The sequence below is a fragment of the Necator americanus genome, chromosome I (assembly GCF_031761385.1).
Source record: "Necator americanus strain Aroian chromosome I, whole genome shotgun sequence".
In the NCBI taxonomy this organism is placed as follows: Eukaryota; Metazoa; Nematoda; class Chromadorea; order Rhabditida; family Ancylostomatidae; genus Necator; species Necator americanus.
Genome location: NC_087371.1, coordinates 28,122,519 through 28,140,843, shown reverse-complemented (window position 1 = coordinate 28,140,843; position 18,325 = coordinate 28,122,519). Strand labels below are relative to the sequence as shown.

General features: G+C 38.3%; 1 protein-coding gene across 2 annotated transcripts; it reads left to right on the top strand.

Moving 5' to 3' along the window:
- Nucleotides 1-46: 46 nt before the first annotated feature.
- On the top strand, nucleotides 47-18,304 carry RB195_007107 (uncharacterized protein; the record flags this gene model as incomplete). 2 transcript variants are annotated; one of them, XM_064180546.1, is made up of 17 exons in its annotated part: nucleotides 47-116; nucleotides 3,539-3,660; nucleotides 3,717-3,828; nucleotides 3,905-3,984; nucleotides 4,566-4,667; nucleotides 4,742-4,840; nucleotides 4,936-5,098; nucleotides 8,727-8,830; nucleotides 8,884-8,973; nucleotides 9,027-9,179; nucleotides 10,926-11,050; nucleotides 14,389-14,472; nucleotides 15,170-15,356; nucleotides 15,423-15,516; nucleotides 15,987-16,151; nucleotides 17,280-17,458; nucleotides 18,200-18,304. In XM_064180546.1, the coding sequence occupies 17 exons, from the start codon at nucleotides 47-49 to the stop codon at nucleotides 18,302-18,304; spliced, it is 2,034 nt and encodes a 677-aa protein (XP_064037410.1). The 2 variants fall into 2 exon arrangements, with proteins under 2 accessions (XP_064037410.1, XP_064037411.1); XM_064180547.1 differs by lacking the exon at nucleotides 47-116 and adding an exon at nucleotides 1,022-1,034.
- Nucleotides 18,305-18,325: the final 21 nt, after the last annotated feature.

Here is an 18,325-nt window from a genome sequence, read left to right as displayed (position 1 = left end):
GGTGACCCACCGCTGTCAACAGTAAATAATGAATAAGTAGTTTGGAATGGACAAGAAAAGACGCCAAGGGAAACAAAGAAGTAGTGAGTTCAAATACGAAAACAAATGGATGAAAAGTATGTAAACGGTAAGATCATGACGCAATTTTAGTATAAATAGCAAAATGTGTAACATTTCCAATCAGACGTTTTCAGAGTTCTCCAACAACTATGCTTTTGAAAAAGCACAACAAAAACGACTCGTGAGAAACAACTGGTTCCATGAACGGTATTCTGGCAACCGAAAAAGTGCTGGGATTATTTGGAACCCCTTTTGAGCCGTCAACCAGAAATTGTAAGGATGTCGTTAAAAACCAATAAAATCTTGCAACTACCGTAGGTTGCTTCTTAAAGGATTTAAAAGCCAAAAAAAAAGATCTTGGAAACGAACGCGGAAAAAAAGATGTGCTGACAACCGAAAAAAGTACTGAATATTTAATACCATTTTTGAGCCCCTAACCAGAGACCAAAGGAATAGAGAAGGTTGGTTCTTGTAGGGTTAAAAACCATGAACACGTGACTTCGGAAACGTTGTCCTGACAAAAAAAAAATTGGCAAATAGAAGTATCCAAAAGTCCGAGAGTGAGATAGGGCCAAAGCCAGCGATGAAATCCATTGAATCATTCCAACAACAACGACACGAACGTGGTGCATTTGCGGAGGTGGTTTTGCCACGCCACGACCTCTCGATTCGCCCCTTGCGACAGCAAAAAAACCTCTTGCGACTCCCTGCTAGGCTGACCATATCGAATAGCAGCGGACGCGATGTATTCCTTTCCTCGCTTATTTCTCATAGCTTTCTCTTCTTTTTTAAAATAAGTTCTTCTTCATGACATTGATCGCAGCGTTTCGTTTTAGATGTCCGCATTAAATTAAATTATCGGTTTATTATAAATTTCAGGTGCTGAGAAGGTGCGGACAAGTGCTGTTTTGTCCGATTCCTTTTCTCCAGAGAAACTCACTAACTACTATAAATAGGCTCCATGAAAACGTACGGTAAGTGTTTTTTTTTATCTTTTCTTTTTTTTTTCTTCTAAAAATGTTTGACTCCTGAGGGTGTCGTTGAACTATTTTCCCTCTTACTTTCATGTCATCTGTCCTTTTCGTTTCGGGATTCTGTTAGGTGCTTACGATAATAAAATAGTTCATATCGCTTCGCATGACACTGAGGACAGAGCTGCCCGAGTTCGTTGTGTCATTTATGACGTCAGTTAATGAGTTAGAAAAATACAACTGTAACTTCAACCAAAGTATGCTGGGAAAGGTATCTATTTGGATCTGAACCTTAACTCCTTTCTGACCACTTCTCCTACATCTTTTGCACAAATATCGTTCATAGTACAGGGTGCAACCTTCTAGAAGACCTCTTTTTAGTCCGCTCCTACTCAATGGTCATATTTCTATTATGTTTTTGTCCTCATGCTATTCAGTTTACTTTTCTTATGACATGAAATTTTAGTAAAATATTTCACTTTTGACTAGTGATTTATGAGTAGGTTCACCCTTTTACATTATTCAACTACTTTCTTCCTACTATCTGCTTTTTTAAGAGACTTGTATGTACTGACTTTCTTCCTTATATTTGCTCGATTTTATCCTCTTGAAGTTTTATTTCTTAATAATCCTATAATCCTAGTTCTATGCTGACATTTGTTGGCCAATTTGCTATTTCCAAGAGAAGAAATTTGTCGTTGTTCTGCAGAAGACTAGTCTTTGGCTGCTATTCCAGTCTATTCCGAAATTCTTTTAGTAATAATGGATAATGAGGATTGCTATTGACTGATGGCCTGTCTAGGCTGTTTTGCGGCTTTTGCTGCTAATGCCCGTAATTTTCTATGACGCAGTTACACTTTTTTCACCGCATGAATTCAGTTAGGAGTTTCGGTTAGTGCTGATATTCTGCTTCAATTCAACGATCTCTTCTCCCTTATCTTTCTTGAACTATCATTTTTTCTAATGTATTGGTTTCTGCCAACTGTTGAAATATTTTAGCTGATTTTACTTGCATTTTTACCACTTCGTAGTTCAAATCTTATAATAAGAAATATCGTGTTTTTCCTGAAACCTACACTTGCCTAATTAGCTAAACCACCCACATTGCAACGTTTTTGGAGCTGACCATAGGAACCGAAGCGTTAGTGTGGTCTTCTTGGTACTCTTCATCAATGGTTCCCGAAGAAGTTCTCAATAAGATTATTTTTTGGTAAGTGAAAACAAAATGGCGCAGCAAATAGATATTTTGAACTTATTTCTCGAGAAATATATGCGTATTCATGGTTATATCAGGACCCTTCTTAAAATGGTTGCTGCATATTTGCAGGTTTAGATTTTTTGCACAAGTGAAGAATCATATCCTATATAGTTACATCTTTGTTCACTGCTACATAACAAGCGGCAATCGATAACAACTTGTGCACAGACTTCTTCCAAAACTTTTACCGCAACCTAATACTACGGGAATAGAAAGCAGGGATTAAATAGAACTGGAATTAAAATTTCTCTCAAAAGCTCACACCTAACAAATCTCGTAACTCACAAATCAGGATGTTCTTGGGTTTGAAGAAGTTAGATTCAGTGCTAAAAGTATTCACCTCCCTAAAATTCGTCCAGTGTAAGCAGAGGTCGAAGATTTTAGCATTTCTATTTTTAGCTATTTCGAAGCAGATGGATTTAATGTTTTCTTTTAAATTTTGGTAACACCTCTTTGTAACGTTTTCGGGTGGTGGGCGTGCGTCTATGTCCTGCACTATTGATACACTATTTATGCATCAGAGGTCATTCAGACCATTATTTTATAACATTGTCCTTTTTTGGAACGTTTTCTTTCTTTGTTAACATACCAAAACACGCGGGTATCTAAGAAAGCAGAAATCTAACAATGACATTAGCTTGTCAGAGCTGTTAACTGGTGTTAACTGTGCTCTGACAAACTAATGTCATTGTTGGATTTCTGCTTTCACTGAAGCAATAGCAGATTGTCTAAGAAAGTCATGTAGAACATCCTATTTCCGTGTTTCTTAAAATCTTATTCTTGAAATTAGGTAGAAATGAAGTAGTCTTAGCTTTATACCATTGCTTTCGCATATAAGTGTCAAGGATGTTTCTCATAAGGAATTGTATCTGACAACTTTGGAGCAGTACACGCGGACTTTTTTTGCTACATTCCCGTTCCTCTTTTATGCCTTTCGCTCCGATTTTTATGATTTGTTTGTTAGCGCAAAGAAATAACTTTGGTCTTAAATTTTCGATAATTTTTTTTCACGAGTATGTCCTTATTTGAAATAGATAAACATAAAGGGGAATTTGTCAGAATAATGTTTGCCCAATCTGTTTAGCTTTGGTATTTGTCTTCTCACCAACAATTCTGGTTCTTTTTCTATCTCTTCATTTTCTCCACTTTTTCTTCTTTTTTCTCCTGTTTCCTGGTCCAAGGACTAACCTAATGCTTTTCATCAGTACGTGTCAATCTTTACTCTGTTGCTATACTAATCGTTTTGTAGAAATTGTTGCACCTTCGAAGTTATTTGCTCCTCCCTCTCATGCCGTTCTTTCGACAAGATCACGTTGTGTTTTTGTGGCCAATCCCTTAACGGTTCACTCTCTGTTAGGTATTGATAGTGAGGTGAGTTGCAATGTAGTGGAAATGCAGTATAAAAACCCACAGTGTTCCTATTTTAGGTGCCTACCATCCCGTTTAGCGGTCATGTGGATTGTTTGCGTCTTAGCGCAGATGAAAGAAACATTGGAATCGCCTCAAATGACCTCATCAAACTCGTGGATTTGACAAGAGGTCGATACACTGAGTTGCTGTTGTGAATTAGATTAATCGCATTTCTATTATTCTTATAGTTGTTTACTAACTTTAGGTCGCGAAATCCGCAACCTCTCTGGACATTCATTAGCGGTGCGAGCACTTACTCCTCGATGGAGTAGTGTCTATTCGTGGGTAAGTGCGCTTATTTGCAGATACTGCATTGGTCTCGGTTAAGAATAACAAAACAATTGAGTTACCTGACACCATCTACTTGTTTTCATCATTGTCTCACTTTTTTCTTTCCTTCAGTTACCCTATTCACGAAATGAATCCAGTTCTACACATTATTTCCGAAAAGTCATTTTTGTTGAATTCTAGTCCTACGGAGCAATTTGTTTCAGATAATTTTATTCTAAACGCATCGAATGAAAATGTCCTACCAACTCAGTTACAGAGTCGATCGAAGTGGATGCGTAGTAATGCCCCAAATAGTTGACAAAATTCTTTTTCGCTTTTCTTCCTTCGTTTGAAATAGATAATCACAATACCGCATGTAAAGTCGGTTGAAGGGGCTCTTTTGTAGTCTAATTTGTGCAGCAGTTGTGTAAGTTGGCTCGAAGTTTTTGTGTGCAGCATTGATTAATTGTTCAAAAACTCTTATCTGTTTCAAAATAGTCGCCCTCTATAAACCCGTCTCACTTGCAGGTATTAACCACGTTTCTTTTTTGATATCAAGGAGCTGTGTTGTTCGTTTGCTCTGAAGGTTTGTTCAGGTTTCTGGCTCACTCGATTCTTCGTGGATAATTTGGGATAGCCGTTCACATCCCGCTAATATCCTACAAGGAAGAACAACTGGTCCTGTACGATGCGTAGAAGTAAGAGGTTACAACGCGTCTAACGCATCCTTTCTTATTGACCTTGAGAAGTTACACCATCCTGAATTTTCCAGCTAAGTCCGGATGATATAATTCTTGCTGTTGGGACAGACTCCACATTGCAGCTATTTGATATACGTCAGAGATGTAGTCTCAAACAATTTCCTTCATCTGTAGGCTATCACATATATTTTCTTCTATCACATATATTTTCTTTCCTTTTTTCTTGAACGATGATGCTGTGTTGATCTTTTTGGAATCGCTTCAGACTCATGGTGCAACGTTCCACCCCTCTCAACGTATGGTAGCCACATACGGACCTGAACGAGTGGTTCGATACTGGTGCTTGGATGAGTTCATCTCCATCGCCATGTCCGATGTGTTCGCCTCGGAGATTCGCTGTGCGCGATTTGTTTCACCGTCATGTCCTGGTTCGTTTGCATTTGTTTAAAGTTATGTATGCTATTTTGTTAGTAGCTCATTTGCTCTTATGTCGGAATTGATATTCTTCCTTACTTCCCATCTTGCAGTCCGCTTTCTTTTCAGCACAGTTTTTCTTGAAATTAGGGCGAGAATACGTACGCTAAGCAATTTGAACCTTTTCTTTCTCTGTTAAAGTCATCGGCTTTTCGGTGCCAAGCTGTGATCCCTCGATGTCTCTTGTTTCAACAGATGAAAAAAAATATGCGCACGCAGATACGAAATTGGGGATAAAACAATGACATTCATAGCGTACTCGGAAAACCCCTTAACTAGTAGGGAGTACAAAGCTGTGCTTGACCAGTTGTTTGGTCTTCCTTAATGGGTCAGCTCTATAGGTACACAGGACTCAAAAACAAAATCGTTTAGGTCTGTGAGTGTTGGGAATCTTTGTTTTTTTATTCCTGCTACACAGATGTCGAAATATATGAGGTTATATGAAAGTTTACAACAACTTCAGTCTTGTAGATGAACCTGTCAATTATGCCCAGTGCCGTTCGTTTTAGGGGAAGTTTACAACACGCAGCTCAGCAACAATGCGATATGTTCACCTGTGTCACTTGTAGCATTCCCTCTCTGAAATCCGATCTGTTCGAGTCAGTAACGCATCCATTCGTTATTATTGCGTTGGAGAATCGTGCACTGATTTCTGTTCGCTTCTGGATTATGAACTTTTATGAGGCTTAGGTCCTAGCTGGAAAAACATTGGTGTGGAAAAATCGTACTTTTCTTGGAAACATTCCGTGGAGAAACGTGATCATGAGTTGCCCGGCGACCGCTTCTATTGTTTAAACGCTTTCGGTCCACCTACTCTTGCTTTTCTTGGCAAATGTTTCACATCCCTGATCTTCGCTGGCCAACGTAGCATGAAACTAGAGATTCTCTCGTCCAATTGAAGCATTCGCTGGAAATATAATCTTCGTATGTTTGCCGAGCAAAAGCAATTCTACTTTCATGCAGCGAGCTGCGATAGCAGCATCAGCATTTCGATGGAGCCCCGTTCTGACCACAGTTTTCTAATCCTGGGGAAATGTCCATTTTTCTGAAGCGTCTGTCCAAACAGCAGAAAAGATGATGTTATAGGGGCGTATGTCCAAACCGCAGAAAAGATGATGTTATAGTGGGAGGGGCATGGAGGTAAGGAAAAGCTAGACGTGTTTAGTCTTCTCTACATTTTACATACTCTTGTATGTCTTTGAGTCGCTCCTCATTATCACTGAAATTAGGTTGTTTGTGGTTTCCATTTTTAAAAAACGAAGGGGAAAGCTCCTGGCGTTGATCAATCCCTTTGGGGACCCCTCTACTCGTTCTAGTTTTATGAACCCGTGTGCTGCCGCACACTGACGTGCGAGGACTAGCCGTGTCAAGTCAGTGTTTTTATTTCCCAGACAACACCGGCACCAATTGATCGACCCGGAGGGATGAAAGGCTTGGTTGGCACTGGAGTGGTTTTGAATAATCGAGCGTGCAGTCACAACTGGGCCTCTTACCGACTGCACTGCACTTGTAAACAAACCTGAAGTATATGGATACATTTGTTGCGTTGAGTGCGAATGTAGCAGTTTCTCACGAAGGTTCAGATTTACAGACGTTTTACCAACATTTTTTTTCCATTTCATTAATATCTGCTCGTAGGAAAACGATGTTGTGACTATTCGGCTATCAGCTGGGACTCTCTTTTAGCCGTTCCAACGCCGACGGTCATGTTATTGTAGGGTTGCTAAATTGCTATGTAATTACTGTAAGTCATGAAGGATTCTTATTGAGTTGGAACGTATTGGTTGTCGTACGTTTCTATGACAGCTCCCACCACAGCGAAATCTCTTTCAAGTCGATGGAAGTGGAACATAACACTATTTTGTACTCTTGTGTTACGTGGATGAATTTTGAAGAAGTAGGTTAATGACGTCGATGTGACATGGATACTGTAACTCTTCTACGCGCACTTTTTTCAGGAAGTTGTCCTGTTTTGCACTATAGTATCGCTGCTGTTTTTCCTACTTTCTTTTGAATATTGCTTTTTCCTTTGCTCTTGTGTATTCCTTTTAATAGGATAGGGTCCTCGTACGAGGTTACGCTCATCTTGACCCTAATTTTAGGAACGAAGTTAAGGCCGGTCGGGATTCTTCCACATGTTGAATTTATGCGCTGAAAATACATCTTTTGAGGAACTTGAACTATAGAAAAATAAAAAAAAAAGAAAACATGGAAATGATCACCCAAAAGATGGTGACCATCAAGGTCTCAACTTGAGAGCTTCTAGAAACATGCTTCTTTTAGTGATTTCCACAAGCTCTTGTTGCCGTAAACATGTTCGATGGATTGATGATGTGCTTTGTCGAAATTCCTCGTTGCTGTCATCTATAAAATTTCCTACGAGAAGGAGATGATCTGATTCTTCTGACAGCATGAGACTTCATGGCAACAACACGTTGTTTTGTCAAAATCTCCTCTTAACGATGGCGTTGTTGATTTCATTGTGGTAGTCTCCACTGAGGAAAATCCACGTCCAAAGAAGAAATGCTCTTGGAATTGCGAATTTCGTAGATGCTCTTAGTTGTCATGGTGAACTCAGAAAATTTCCCTATTCCTTCTATTACCGTATGAAATTAACGAACACTAGAGCAGGTCGCTTTCGACGGTATGGATCCAGTTTCGTTTAATGGATGTATGGACGAATTTCATAGAAACAGTTTAGAAATAAGATTGCAGTACAAAACAAATGTTCTCATTGTTCTCAGCCTCCAACAATTTTATTTACAAGTGCTGAAATTGGAGAAATCAGATCTCGTGCGAAGCTTTGGAATATTTCAGTAGATTTTTGCAGATTAAAGTGACAATCGAAATGTTCAACTTTCAGTGCACTTTAACATAGCAAAGGTATTCAGTTGTGCGGCCCATTGAATATCAATGCAAAAATCAACAGATTGTACATTGTTTCTGTTTTGAGCACCTTCAGTAACTCCCATATGCAACTTTTAAAGGCATCACTCCACGAATCTGAGGTGGTACGGATTTCAGGTGGAGTATTCGTATACGGGATGGGAGACTATGGAGAGGAGGGTGATTCCGTCCATTTCTTCCTCATTGCCGTAAAAAACGGCCCGGAAGATACGGCTTCAGGCGGTTTTCGGCTTCTGGCGCAGTATTTTCTACAAGAAGTCCGACTAGAGCGCCCCAGCCTTGTGCGGTGCCGCATCTTCCGTTCCGTTTTTTACGGCAATTAGGAAGAAATGGATGGAATCACCCCCTTCTTCGTAGTTTCCTGACCACAGATCAAAGGGAATTTCACATGCACCCTTTAGGATTTTTAGAAAAATAGTGGAGAGATTCGAAAGAGTTGTTGGACAACATTAATTGATAATTTTTAATAAATTGTAGTTCAATAAGTTTTAATTCAATTTTTGGATAATATTTATTCATTTATATCTCCTCGTAGGTCCCGTCACTTACCCTAGTTTTGTTTTTACATCTCCTCTTGAAATCTTCTCTCTTTAGATAGCTATTGTTGTTAGATTTCGTTACTGTGATTAGTTGACTAGAAAGTTGGAATTCATGGATCGACTGAATCATTTTAAGGCATTGATCCAGTACTGGTAGCATCCACTGATGAATTTATGAAAACGCTAACTTCTGAGCCATGTGAAACGTTGTCAACCAATAACATCGGTGAATCGAAGAAGGTCCGATTATTTTGTTTTTTTTTTCCTTCAAATACAATCCAGCTCTCTTCTAGGTACTCAACATGCATACTACCGCTGATGGAGTTGGCGTAGTCTGCTGTGACACCAATTCTGCTGTATCGTATGCTGTTTTCTCTATGGAGGTACGTTATGTGACAAATGGTGGCCGAAATTACCTAGCTTGCTGATTTTGCAGGAGGTTCTTTGTGGACCTGGATCAGTAGCCCCTGATTTTTCCGAGGATGAGGATGAATCTCTGTCGGATGGGATGACTTCGCTTATGCATCGTGAAGATTCGTCGGCTCCCGCACCTTTTCACCTGCAAACTGCATCTTCTGCGCACATGTCTGTTAGTGTTTCGCATTTATGCTGGAGGAGTAGTATCCTTGTTTGGATTCTCTTTTTTGGCGAAAAGAAACAGTTTTTAATGTTACATTAGCTCTAATTTAACCAACTATGGTCAAACACACAGGTGGTATGGAAAAGCTTTGACTCAGTGACGCGTTTTTTTTTTCACGTATCTTGCGCTAATCGACTTTTACAAGCTAAGTTAGAATAAAGAAATAATAGTAATAATAAATCCACTAAGTACAAGAGACTTTCAAAAAAATTTTAGGAAATCATGAAAAATAGTCGAGTGTGCGGCTAACTGGTGAACCGGTGAGCCGTGTTGTCCCACGTGACCAAAAAAAAGCGCAGCTCACCATGGGACCGCGATGTCGTCAAAGATTTAAGAAGTGTGTCAGTGCCAGAGCAGTTGGTAATCCGTGAAGAAAATTTCTGCTCTCGACTTTGCCAACTTATTTGTTTTGGTTATCCTTGAAATTTGTCACAACGGTGTTTTGAGTCGAGAAGCATTAATAATTTTCACCCACAACCAATTGTGTGAGCAGCGGACATCGTGTGACAACATAATGAAAGCTCTTGTAGCCATTAGAATGATGTGATGGAGAGAGGCAATTGAATGGAACGATTTCTGCGTGCCTTGGATTGGTGAGCGCCCATCCACAGGATATTTTCTAACAAAATCTCTCATGGCAATTTGAAAAGCAGGAATTAAGTTACGACGTAGATGCCTACTTTTTTTTGGGCATCAGAGTTTGGAAAAATACGGCGTCGTACTTACAATTTCGTTGTCATGATATGATATTTCTAAGAAATAATTATAATTGTGTATTTGCTACCAGTCTTGTCTCCTTTCTTGTACTACTCCATTTTTTCTAGGCGAAAAAGTGAGGACAACGATCCTGCCAATATAAGTAGTTTATTTGTAGTTAGTTTTAGCTCCACAAAATGTTTTTATTAAAATTCATCCACTTTCGCCTCTGCAAAATTTTTTACAGTTCTTTTCTGATTGGTCCCTTGAAATAGAAACCCAAATGTATTTATGCATTTTTCGGTTGAAAATCGGCTCTGATCAAGTAATGGACATAAAACTCCTAACTAGACGCTACGTCACAGTATAATCAGCGCTGAATGTCTTCAACTGGGTGGCAACAACGCACGATTCATTTCTGTATGCACAAAGTGTCTTCCTTGGATCTTCCCCTAATCGAAGGCGTTTCGCTTTCACCCGATTATTCCTAAAATAGCAAGATTGAGTCTTGCTGTTTCCAGATTTTGAGAGAGTAAAACACAAAAAAAATAAAAAAGATGAAGAAGGAAGCCTAACAATGTACAGTTCCTGAGCGGTGGAACGTCTTGTGAGATTGTATGTAGCGATTCTTCACTCAGTCACTATTATTCGCGCCGACTCAACAGTCTATGCGCCATCATAAAGCTGCTAAGATGTTCAAAAAGCATTTTTTTTCTGGAAACAGCGAGCATTAAAAAAAGTAACTATGTACAAAAACGCTTCCATTTTTTCCATTTCTGTGCAACCAGTTCTTTCATTGCGCTCATTCTGATGACTCTTATTTTGGATTAATGTTGTTAGATTATGTTAGTTATTGTTTATTTGTTTGTTTATTTTCTTGCTTTTTACGCTGGAGTTTGCTGCTTTTGAGTGCACTAATGTTGTTCTCTGATGAGAACAAAAAATGGTCCAGAATGATATTGGTGTCTTGGAATAGTGGACTAACAGATGTACCTTAAGCGTGTGGATGATTCGGCATCAGTTGGGAATGTTCGAGCCAACTCGATTCCAGTGCGATCTACCTCTTCTGGAAGGAACACACCTGCTCCTGTGAGGTTCCGTCCGCAGGTTGATGTTAGCGAAAGGTAAGCAACAATTTGTTTCATGAATTATTATGAAATCAGAATTATGATTGTGCAATGGAATAAAGTCACTGTCTTCTTTACTGGATTTTTATGCTCATTTTTATAGATGCATCATCTAACATACCCGATTGATCCATAATCTCTCCAAATTTTGCACTTTTTATTTTTTACCTTCTATATATTACCAGTAATCTTAAGCACATTTTGCAGCGTCTTCGTTAATTTGATTGACATCCCCTTTTTTACATCCATTGCTTCAACCTTTTTTTCACCACTTACGTATCTTCGGACATTTGCCCATATGTGGCTCCCATTTCGACTTCATCCGTTTCCAAGCCATAACCTTACATAGGTTTTCGTACTACATAGTTCTTTAGTTTCGTTTTTGTTCTACATAGTTTCTTCGTAGCTCAAGAGATAGTTAACTTATTTTGTAATTCACTGATCTAAGCTTCTTTAAGCCATGACCATCTATCTGCAACATTCATCTGTTTTTCCATATTTTGATTTACTTAATACTTATTTACTTACTTTATTTCTTCCAAAATCTAATTTCTTCTGCCTGTATAGTCCAGAAAAAAGTTGTGATCGTGTATCGTGTCATAATATACGTTTGACATTATCTGCTTCTCCAATCCTATCAGGAGAAGTCTTTAAGAAAATTGGAAAATATTTATCACCTCAGATGAATTTATACCGTAGTGCTTTAGTTTTCTAAGTAATAGAACAACTCTCATTGAGAGTGTTCCTAGTATGGACTGTTAACGGTCTTTTCTTTCATTTTATAAGTCGATTCTCTTGCAGAATTTTCACATCTAAAAGTCACGATAACACGAAGGAACGGGAAGAAAATTGAGTCGAAAAACGTGGGATTTAGGCTCAGGAATTCTCAACACTTTCGCATAAAAGTGGATTCATTGAGCAGGATAATGTTATAGAACTTCCATGACATTTTTTTTTAACGTGACGGAAACATCGTTGTTTGTGCTTATTAATTTGTCTCTTGAATTTGAAAAGTCAGTTTGCAAAAGTTTCAAAAAAATTCCTACGATGTTTGTACAGTTTCTTTTGACTTCCAAAGTTGGTGTCGAATATTTTCAACCGGAAGGCCGCTTAACACTTTCCTCATTTCTTTTCTCTTCTCCCTCTCTTCCTCTCTGTTCAGTTAGTTTTTCTTTCTTTCTATGCGTTTATAACAACTAGCCACTCATTTCAACACCTTTTTCATTTCTTACGAAAGTTAAAAAAAACAATTGGTGAAAGCACTAGAAAAGTGAGCTCACGTGGGGTAATGACGATTTAGAACCAGAAGTGCTCACGACACTTATACCCCTCGGTGCTTGTGTTGATCCCGACGACCCCCTCATTCTTTCGAACTAGGACAGAACCTAGAGTAGAGAGTATTTATCTAGTACAAAAACCTGAATGGAAATGGTCGCAGTACGGTATTCTGCTCAGCCAGCACAATTCCTAAATTTCATAGTTCATCTATAGAGAGCTTAAAAAAACCCAAATCCTAAAATCTCAGTGATAGGTGATTCCAAGGAATTCATTAACCATAATAATATAATAGTTAGGTCCATAACTAGTTATTAACTAACCAATGGGCAGAATTCAGGAGATTCTTTCTCACGAAAAATCAACTAATATCGAGGAAACTTGGTTAAAACTCATTTACCGTATTTCTCGCTTCCATTCGCCAAGGATTTTTGATCTAGAGACCTAGAAAGACTTTCCTAAACTCATTAAAATACAGGATATCATTTGAAAAAAGAACTGACCATGTAAGTTTCTGAGATTGTGTCAGAGTGCGATTACCATTACCATGGTAACTACTACTCTACTTGCAAGGTGTTCTATAATTGGGCGTCTGTGGATGAAACCTTTGATGATTCTCTTCACAAGACTCGTGTAGAAAAAATGAGGCTTCTTTGGATATCAATTCTATTCTCACTTGCATTAGGAAGGATATTTGCTGTTTTTTTTTATTGGATTTTTTCCTTTTTCTGTTCTTGTTTTTAATATGAAATTATGGTTGCTGAACTAAGTGCCCGATATTCCATATGGTTACGTGAAAAGCATTGAAAGTCAGCTTTAGAACAAAAAAATGTTTTTTTTTTGAGTTGACATTGAGTGGAACTCTGCTCATCCCACGGTTTTTTCTGAAATAGAAATATCAAACTTTACTGTGTTTATGATAGCCAAGTCCAAATTGCGGTATCTAACACTTCGTCTTCAATTTCATATTCCATCGACCTCTCTCTTTCCCTTCGTTCTCTTTTTTTTTGAGGAAATAATCTGGATCTTCTTGATGCTGTATCGATAGGATCGTCTCGTAGAACAGACTTCGAATTTGCAAATTTCATATAGTGATAAAAAAAAAAGTAGCAAAGAAGCCTGACCGCAATGTGCGGTGCAAAACATGAAAGTCGATAGTTACGAGTGGCTACTCGTAACAGGTAGCCGCTGGTAACTATCGGTTTTTATATTTTATTGCCGCTATAAACATTATTTGGTGAAAGTATGCGGTGTAGTTTCTTCCGATCCTCTTTTTAAAGCCAGAATTTGTCCCAACAGAATTATTTGACGCTTTCATTTAAGTATGCATTCGAGGTGCTCTTGCTTCTGTCTGACACATGCACACTGCAAGACTGTGACCCTATGAGAGCTACTAGTAGCTTTTTTGAAGTTTATGTTAAGTAATAATTTGATATTTTTGTGCTATTGTTGCCATCTACATCTAATGAATTTGTATGTTTACTAGTAATCATTCCCGACTCCTTATTTTCCTGTTTGTTTTCGCATTAACAAACACAGAATTAACTGGCTGCAACTTTATAGTACAAAGACAGCGTTCCGGAAAAATTCAGTGTTGAGTGTTTTCCACATTTAAATACGGTTCGAGACGTTGGTTTCCAATCTCATAACAAAAAAAACACGATACTGCGTCTGCAAATCCCATAACCAATTTATCCGCAGAGTGTTACTGTTACTCATATGTTTGCAAGGAATTCTTTTGTTGCATAATCTTTTCATTAATTCATTTTATGACTTGTGCAGGTATAAAGAGCTCTGGTGCTCTTGATCCATCTAATTTCTGGATTTGTGGAGAATACGAATGTTCTTGTTGTGATACTTCAAAACCACTATTTAGTATTGAGGAGAACCCAACATCGAAAAATTGCTCCGAACTGAGCTGTCCGCTAGAGAATACATTTCTGTACTCATTCTGTACAGTGAATATTGGTTATTGGCTTACGCCTTACCTTCTCACTTCAGTAATTTATTGTGTTTGTCATCCTCAGCTTTTTTTTTGGAAAAAGAAAATGTCCATTAAGACGGACGCATTCGGAAAGAAGTTTGGCTACTCGTCCTCGTAGCCCATCAATGCCAACTGTGCATACGACAGCTGAGGCCTGGAGGTATGACGTTCTTCAATTACAGCATGTCCCATTTGAAAAAAAAAATCCATAAGCATAAATCGATACGAGAATGGCACCGATAAGCTCCTCGGAGCCCTTTTTTTCTTCCTTTTGTTTTCTTAAAATAATTTTTCTTTGGACAAATGTTTTTGGCGCAATTGCAAACAAACTTTTATTGAATAGCAGTGTATCTAAACACTGCTCTGCACAAACTTTTATTGAATAGCGGTGTATCTAAACAAAGCACATCTTTCATCTAGAGCACTTTATCCAACATGAAGGATTTTATTGGGCACGAGCTTACATACGTCTCCACTGAGAGTATAGCACCGATGCATTACGTTAGACGCCAACTGTGGTTGATAAAATGAAACCTGCATTTTGTGCAAGTTCTAATGTAAGAGAGATCTAGTCAAGGTCAAAACGACTTGAGGCTCAGTGCAGTTGCGTAAACGGTTGCGCTGGAAGAGGTGCGGTAGCGTGTATCGGTCAGGATCAAGAGGGAAGCTTTGTTCATTGGTGCAGTTTGGGATGGTTGCACCTCCATCCCAACCGCTAGCTCCACCGCACCGTTTGGAGAGCAGCTGCATACGCAACTGCACTGAACTTCATGTTGTTTTGACCCGACTACATTTGATCTTTGAAACCTAACGTTTGTCAACAGATCGCAGTTTATGAACCCAATTTAAAAATTCAGAGAATCTCGAGTTACAAGTAGAAGTATTTCCCCCGCAAACGGGATCACCGTAAAAGAAGCACCGAACTCTGCGCCACGTTCGCTAGAGAAAACATCTCGTCCAGCAGGTGGAAGGCCTCCGCGCGAACTCCGACGGACTGTTCACCCAATGAATTCCAATGATGGTGGGATCTCTTCTCAGCAGAAGGTGATGCTTATGGTCTTGTGCTTTGTGTAGACACGTTGTTATTAATTATTCTTGGTTCCTTTGTAGAACTCACCCAATGGACTTTCACTCTGCGATTTCGTCGCTAAAACAGAGAAGGAACACTACATGGCTGTTATGCAAGCAGAAAAAACTGCACTAGGTTAGTCATATTTTTATTGCTTGAATAATTTTGCATAATAATTTTGTGGGGTATTGTTTCACTATTGCTGCATCTCAAGTTCAGATCGAAGTTGGTATCGACTTATAAAGAGTTTTTATGATGAAAACGAGGAACCGGCTTAAAAACTGCAAAACACTATTGCAAACTTAAAGGCAAGAAAAAGACTAGTTATTGCGTGTTGATGTAGTAATTCACTTTATAGCGCTAGTCATCCAGGAAGAGTGAATGAATCAGTGAAGATTTTTGTGGTCTGAACTTTTGAAACAGTCATGCCAGGGTTGGATGAGACCTGAATTACTACTGAACTGTTCAGGAAAAACGTTCTACGGGAACGTTTGCTATGAAAGAGAATAGTACTCGTCCTATAATGAGAAAGATGAAGTATTTTGAAACATCAGTTTGAGCCAGATCTTGAGCAAAAATAACGTAACTTATTTTAAAACGTTTAGGAGTTCAACAACTAGTGGCGTCGCTGAAACATGGAGGTGTTTCTGCTATGCTGAAAGATGGAATTTTCGCAGACGAGTTAGCTGTTACCGCTATGTTACGAATGCTCAATGAAAAGAAACGATGGGATATCAACATTTGTAATAGTTACTTGGGAAAACTTAAAGGTCAGTTTTCACAACTTTCTTTTTTTTATTTACCAATTGATAATATTACTTATTTTTTAAAATCTTTTTAACTCTCTTGTCAATTTTCTTTAAATAAAGTTTTGACAGAATTTTTGTTTTGTATGGTTTTAAAAATGTTATAGATTTAATCCTGATGCTCCTCTTCTTTCTTTTTCGAGAAGTCGCGTGATGTTGACCATTTGATCTCTTTATCTCATAGGAAGATAGTTGAACAATTTGGTCCTTGTAGTTGTAGTATCTGGTAACTGAATAGTATAACTTATGGGTTTCTATATGAGCGGTCTTTTGACGGTTTCCTTCAGATGTTTGGCAGTGTTCTAAAAAAATCACAGAAACAGATAGCATCCCCAAATGTACGAGACAGTGAAATTTTTTGCAGTTGGAAATTTCAATGACGAGCACTGATAGCCTCTTACTTTTTCGAATGGATCTTCTTAAGTATTTCTGTCAAAAAATAAAAATATGAGGGAAAAATAAAATGAACAGGTGAAAGAAGAAAACCGTGTCTGTTCACTTCACATTTGTCAGACTTGTACAGGCTTTATCCGTCTTACCTTGGTCTTTTGTTTTTCCTCCATATTCTTATTTCCTCGGCAGACTTTTGCTCAAAATACTCACGAGGGATATTTACGTATTTCCGATGAAATTTTTATGAGGTCTGCAGCATTCATAGAAATAAGTCAAACGAATGGAATTCTCAAGAAGTTCATGTGAAAGAACAACACGTGTACTGATAGTGCGGACGACCTTACGTGACCATCCTCTCATTTTTCACTTGGGGACATACAAACTTTAGGATGTACGAATTGAAAAATGAATAAAGATGTTCTCTCGAAACTTCCAAAATCAAAGTTTTAATTTGTTCTGACCTGCGAAAAATTGTCAAAATTTCCAAAAACTGTATTCGTTAACATATTTCATTATTTATGATATTTCATTAACATATTCCATTATTTATGATATCCGTTTTGGGCATAGCAAACATTGTATAAAATTCAATCGAAATTCGCTACTGTTGTCTAGATGGCCTAGAACAAGTGATCGATTGGATAAGTTCAAAGTTTAGGTGTTTCATTCGGAACCGATACACTAAACGTGAGCTTTCAGAACTTTTATTCGACAACACATTGCCAAGCTCATGTCGTCAAGTTGCGTTATCATCTTTGCAATGCATCGCTACTGGTCTTGTTGACTCGCTCAGGAATTGTGCTCGTGCTCCTCTCAGCACTATCGGTGTAGATGTGGCAGCTGAAGAGCGAAAGGCAAAGGCTGAGAATTGTCTCAAGGTGGGGTTACAATGGGCTAAATTGATGTTTTCCTTTCTGGATTGATGTGTTGAGGGGAATTCTGTGTTGCGAATTATTGTACAAAAGTATATTATTGTATAATCTGCTGCTAGCTGTTCTCCTCACAATTGCATTCGATATTACTGGTGACTTATATGTTTTACAACAAAACTTACTTCTACTTGTGCTCCCAACAAAATTTATTTTTCAACAAATTTGACGAATATATTCCTTAGAGATACTTTCGCTTAGCTCTTCGTAGCGATCCGTATACGGGTCTTCTTAAACTTAGACTTGGTACCACAATTAATCTTGTTTTTGGCATTCCATTTGACCACAGATCTTCAGTCGAAACTCTGGCCACGGGGAAGTTAATTAGGGATGCACGAATTTGGACGTGTAGGAGTGGTACAATTTCTTTGCTTTGGATTGACTGACACTGCTAAGTATTCGAAATACTGCACACTCTCGCTCATCATCCATATTAAACGGGAATTGCTCAAAAAGGTGATGCTTATTTGACTAGCCATCTATTCATTTAACTTGGGATACTTGAGAAATATTCAAAATTTAGTGTTGTAACGAAGCATGCAGCAACAGTTTTTAGCCGCTTTTGCTTCCTTGTCGAGATTTTATTATGTTTTTAAAGTCTTCTACAATTATAACAAAAAGAAAACCAAAATATGTCGAGTCACACCCTTTTTTCTACATTTGTCACCGCCCAACTTCAATGTATTTCAGGAGCTGAGAGACCTCCGAGACAGACGCGAACAGTTCTATCGAAGGCTCTCTCAAGAAGATATTTACAGATTAGACGCTATAATGGTATTTTTGAAACCATTGTAAATATTATAGTTTGTGTCAGCG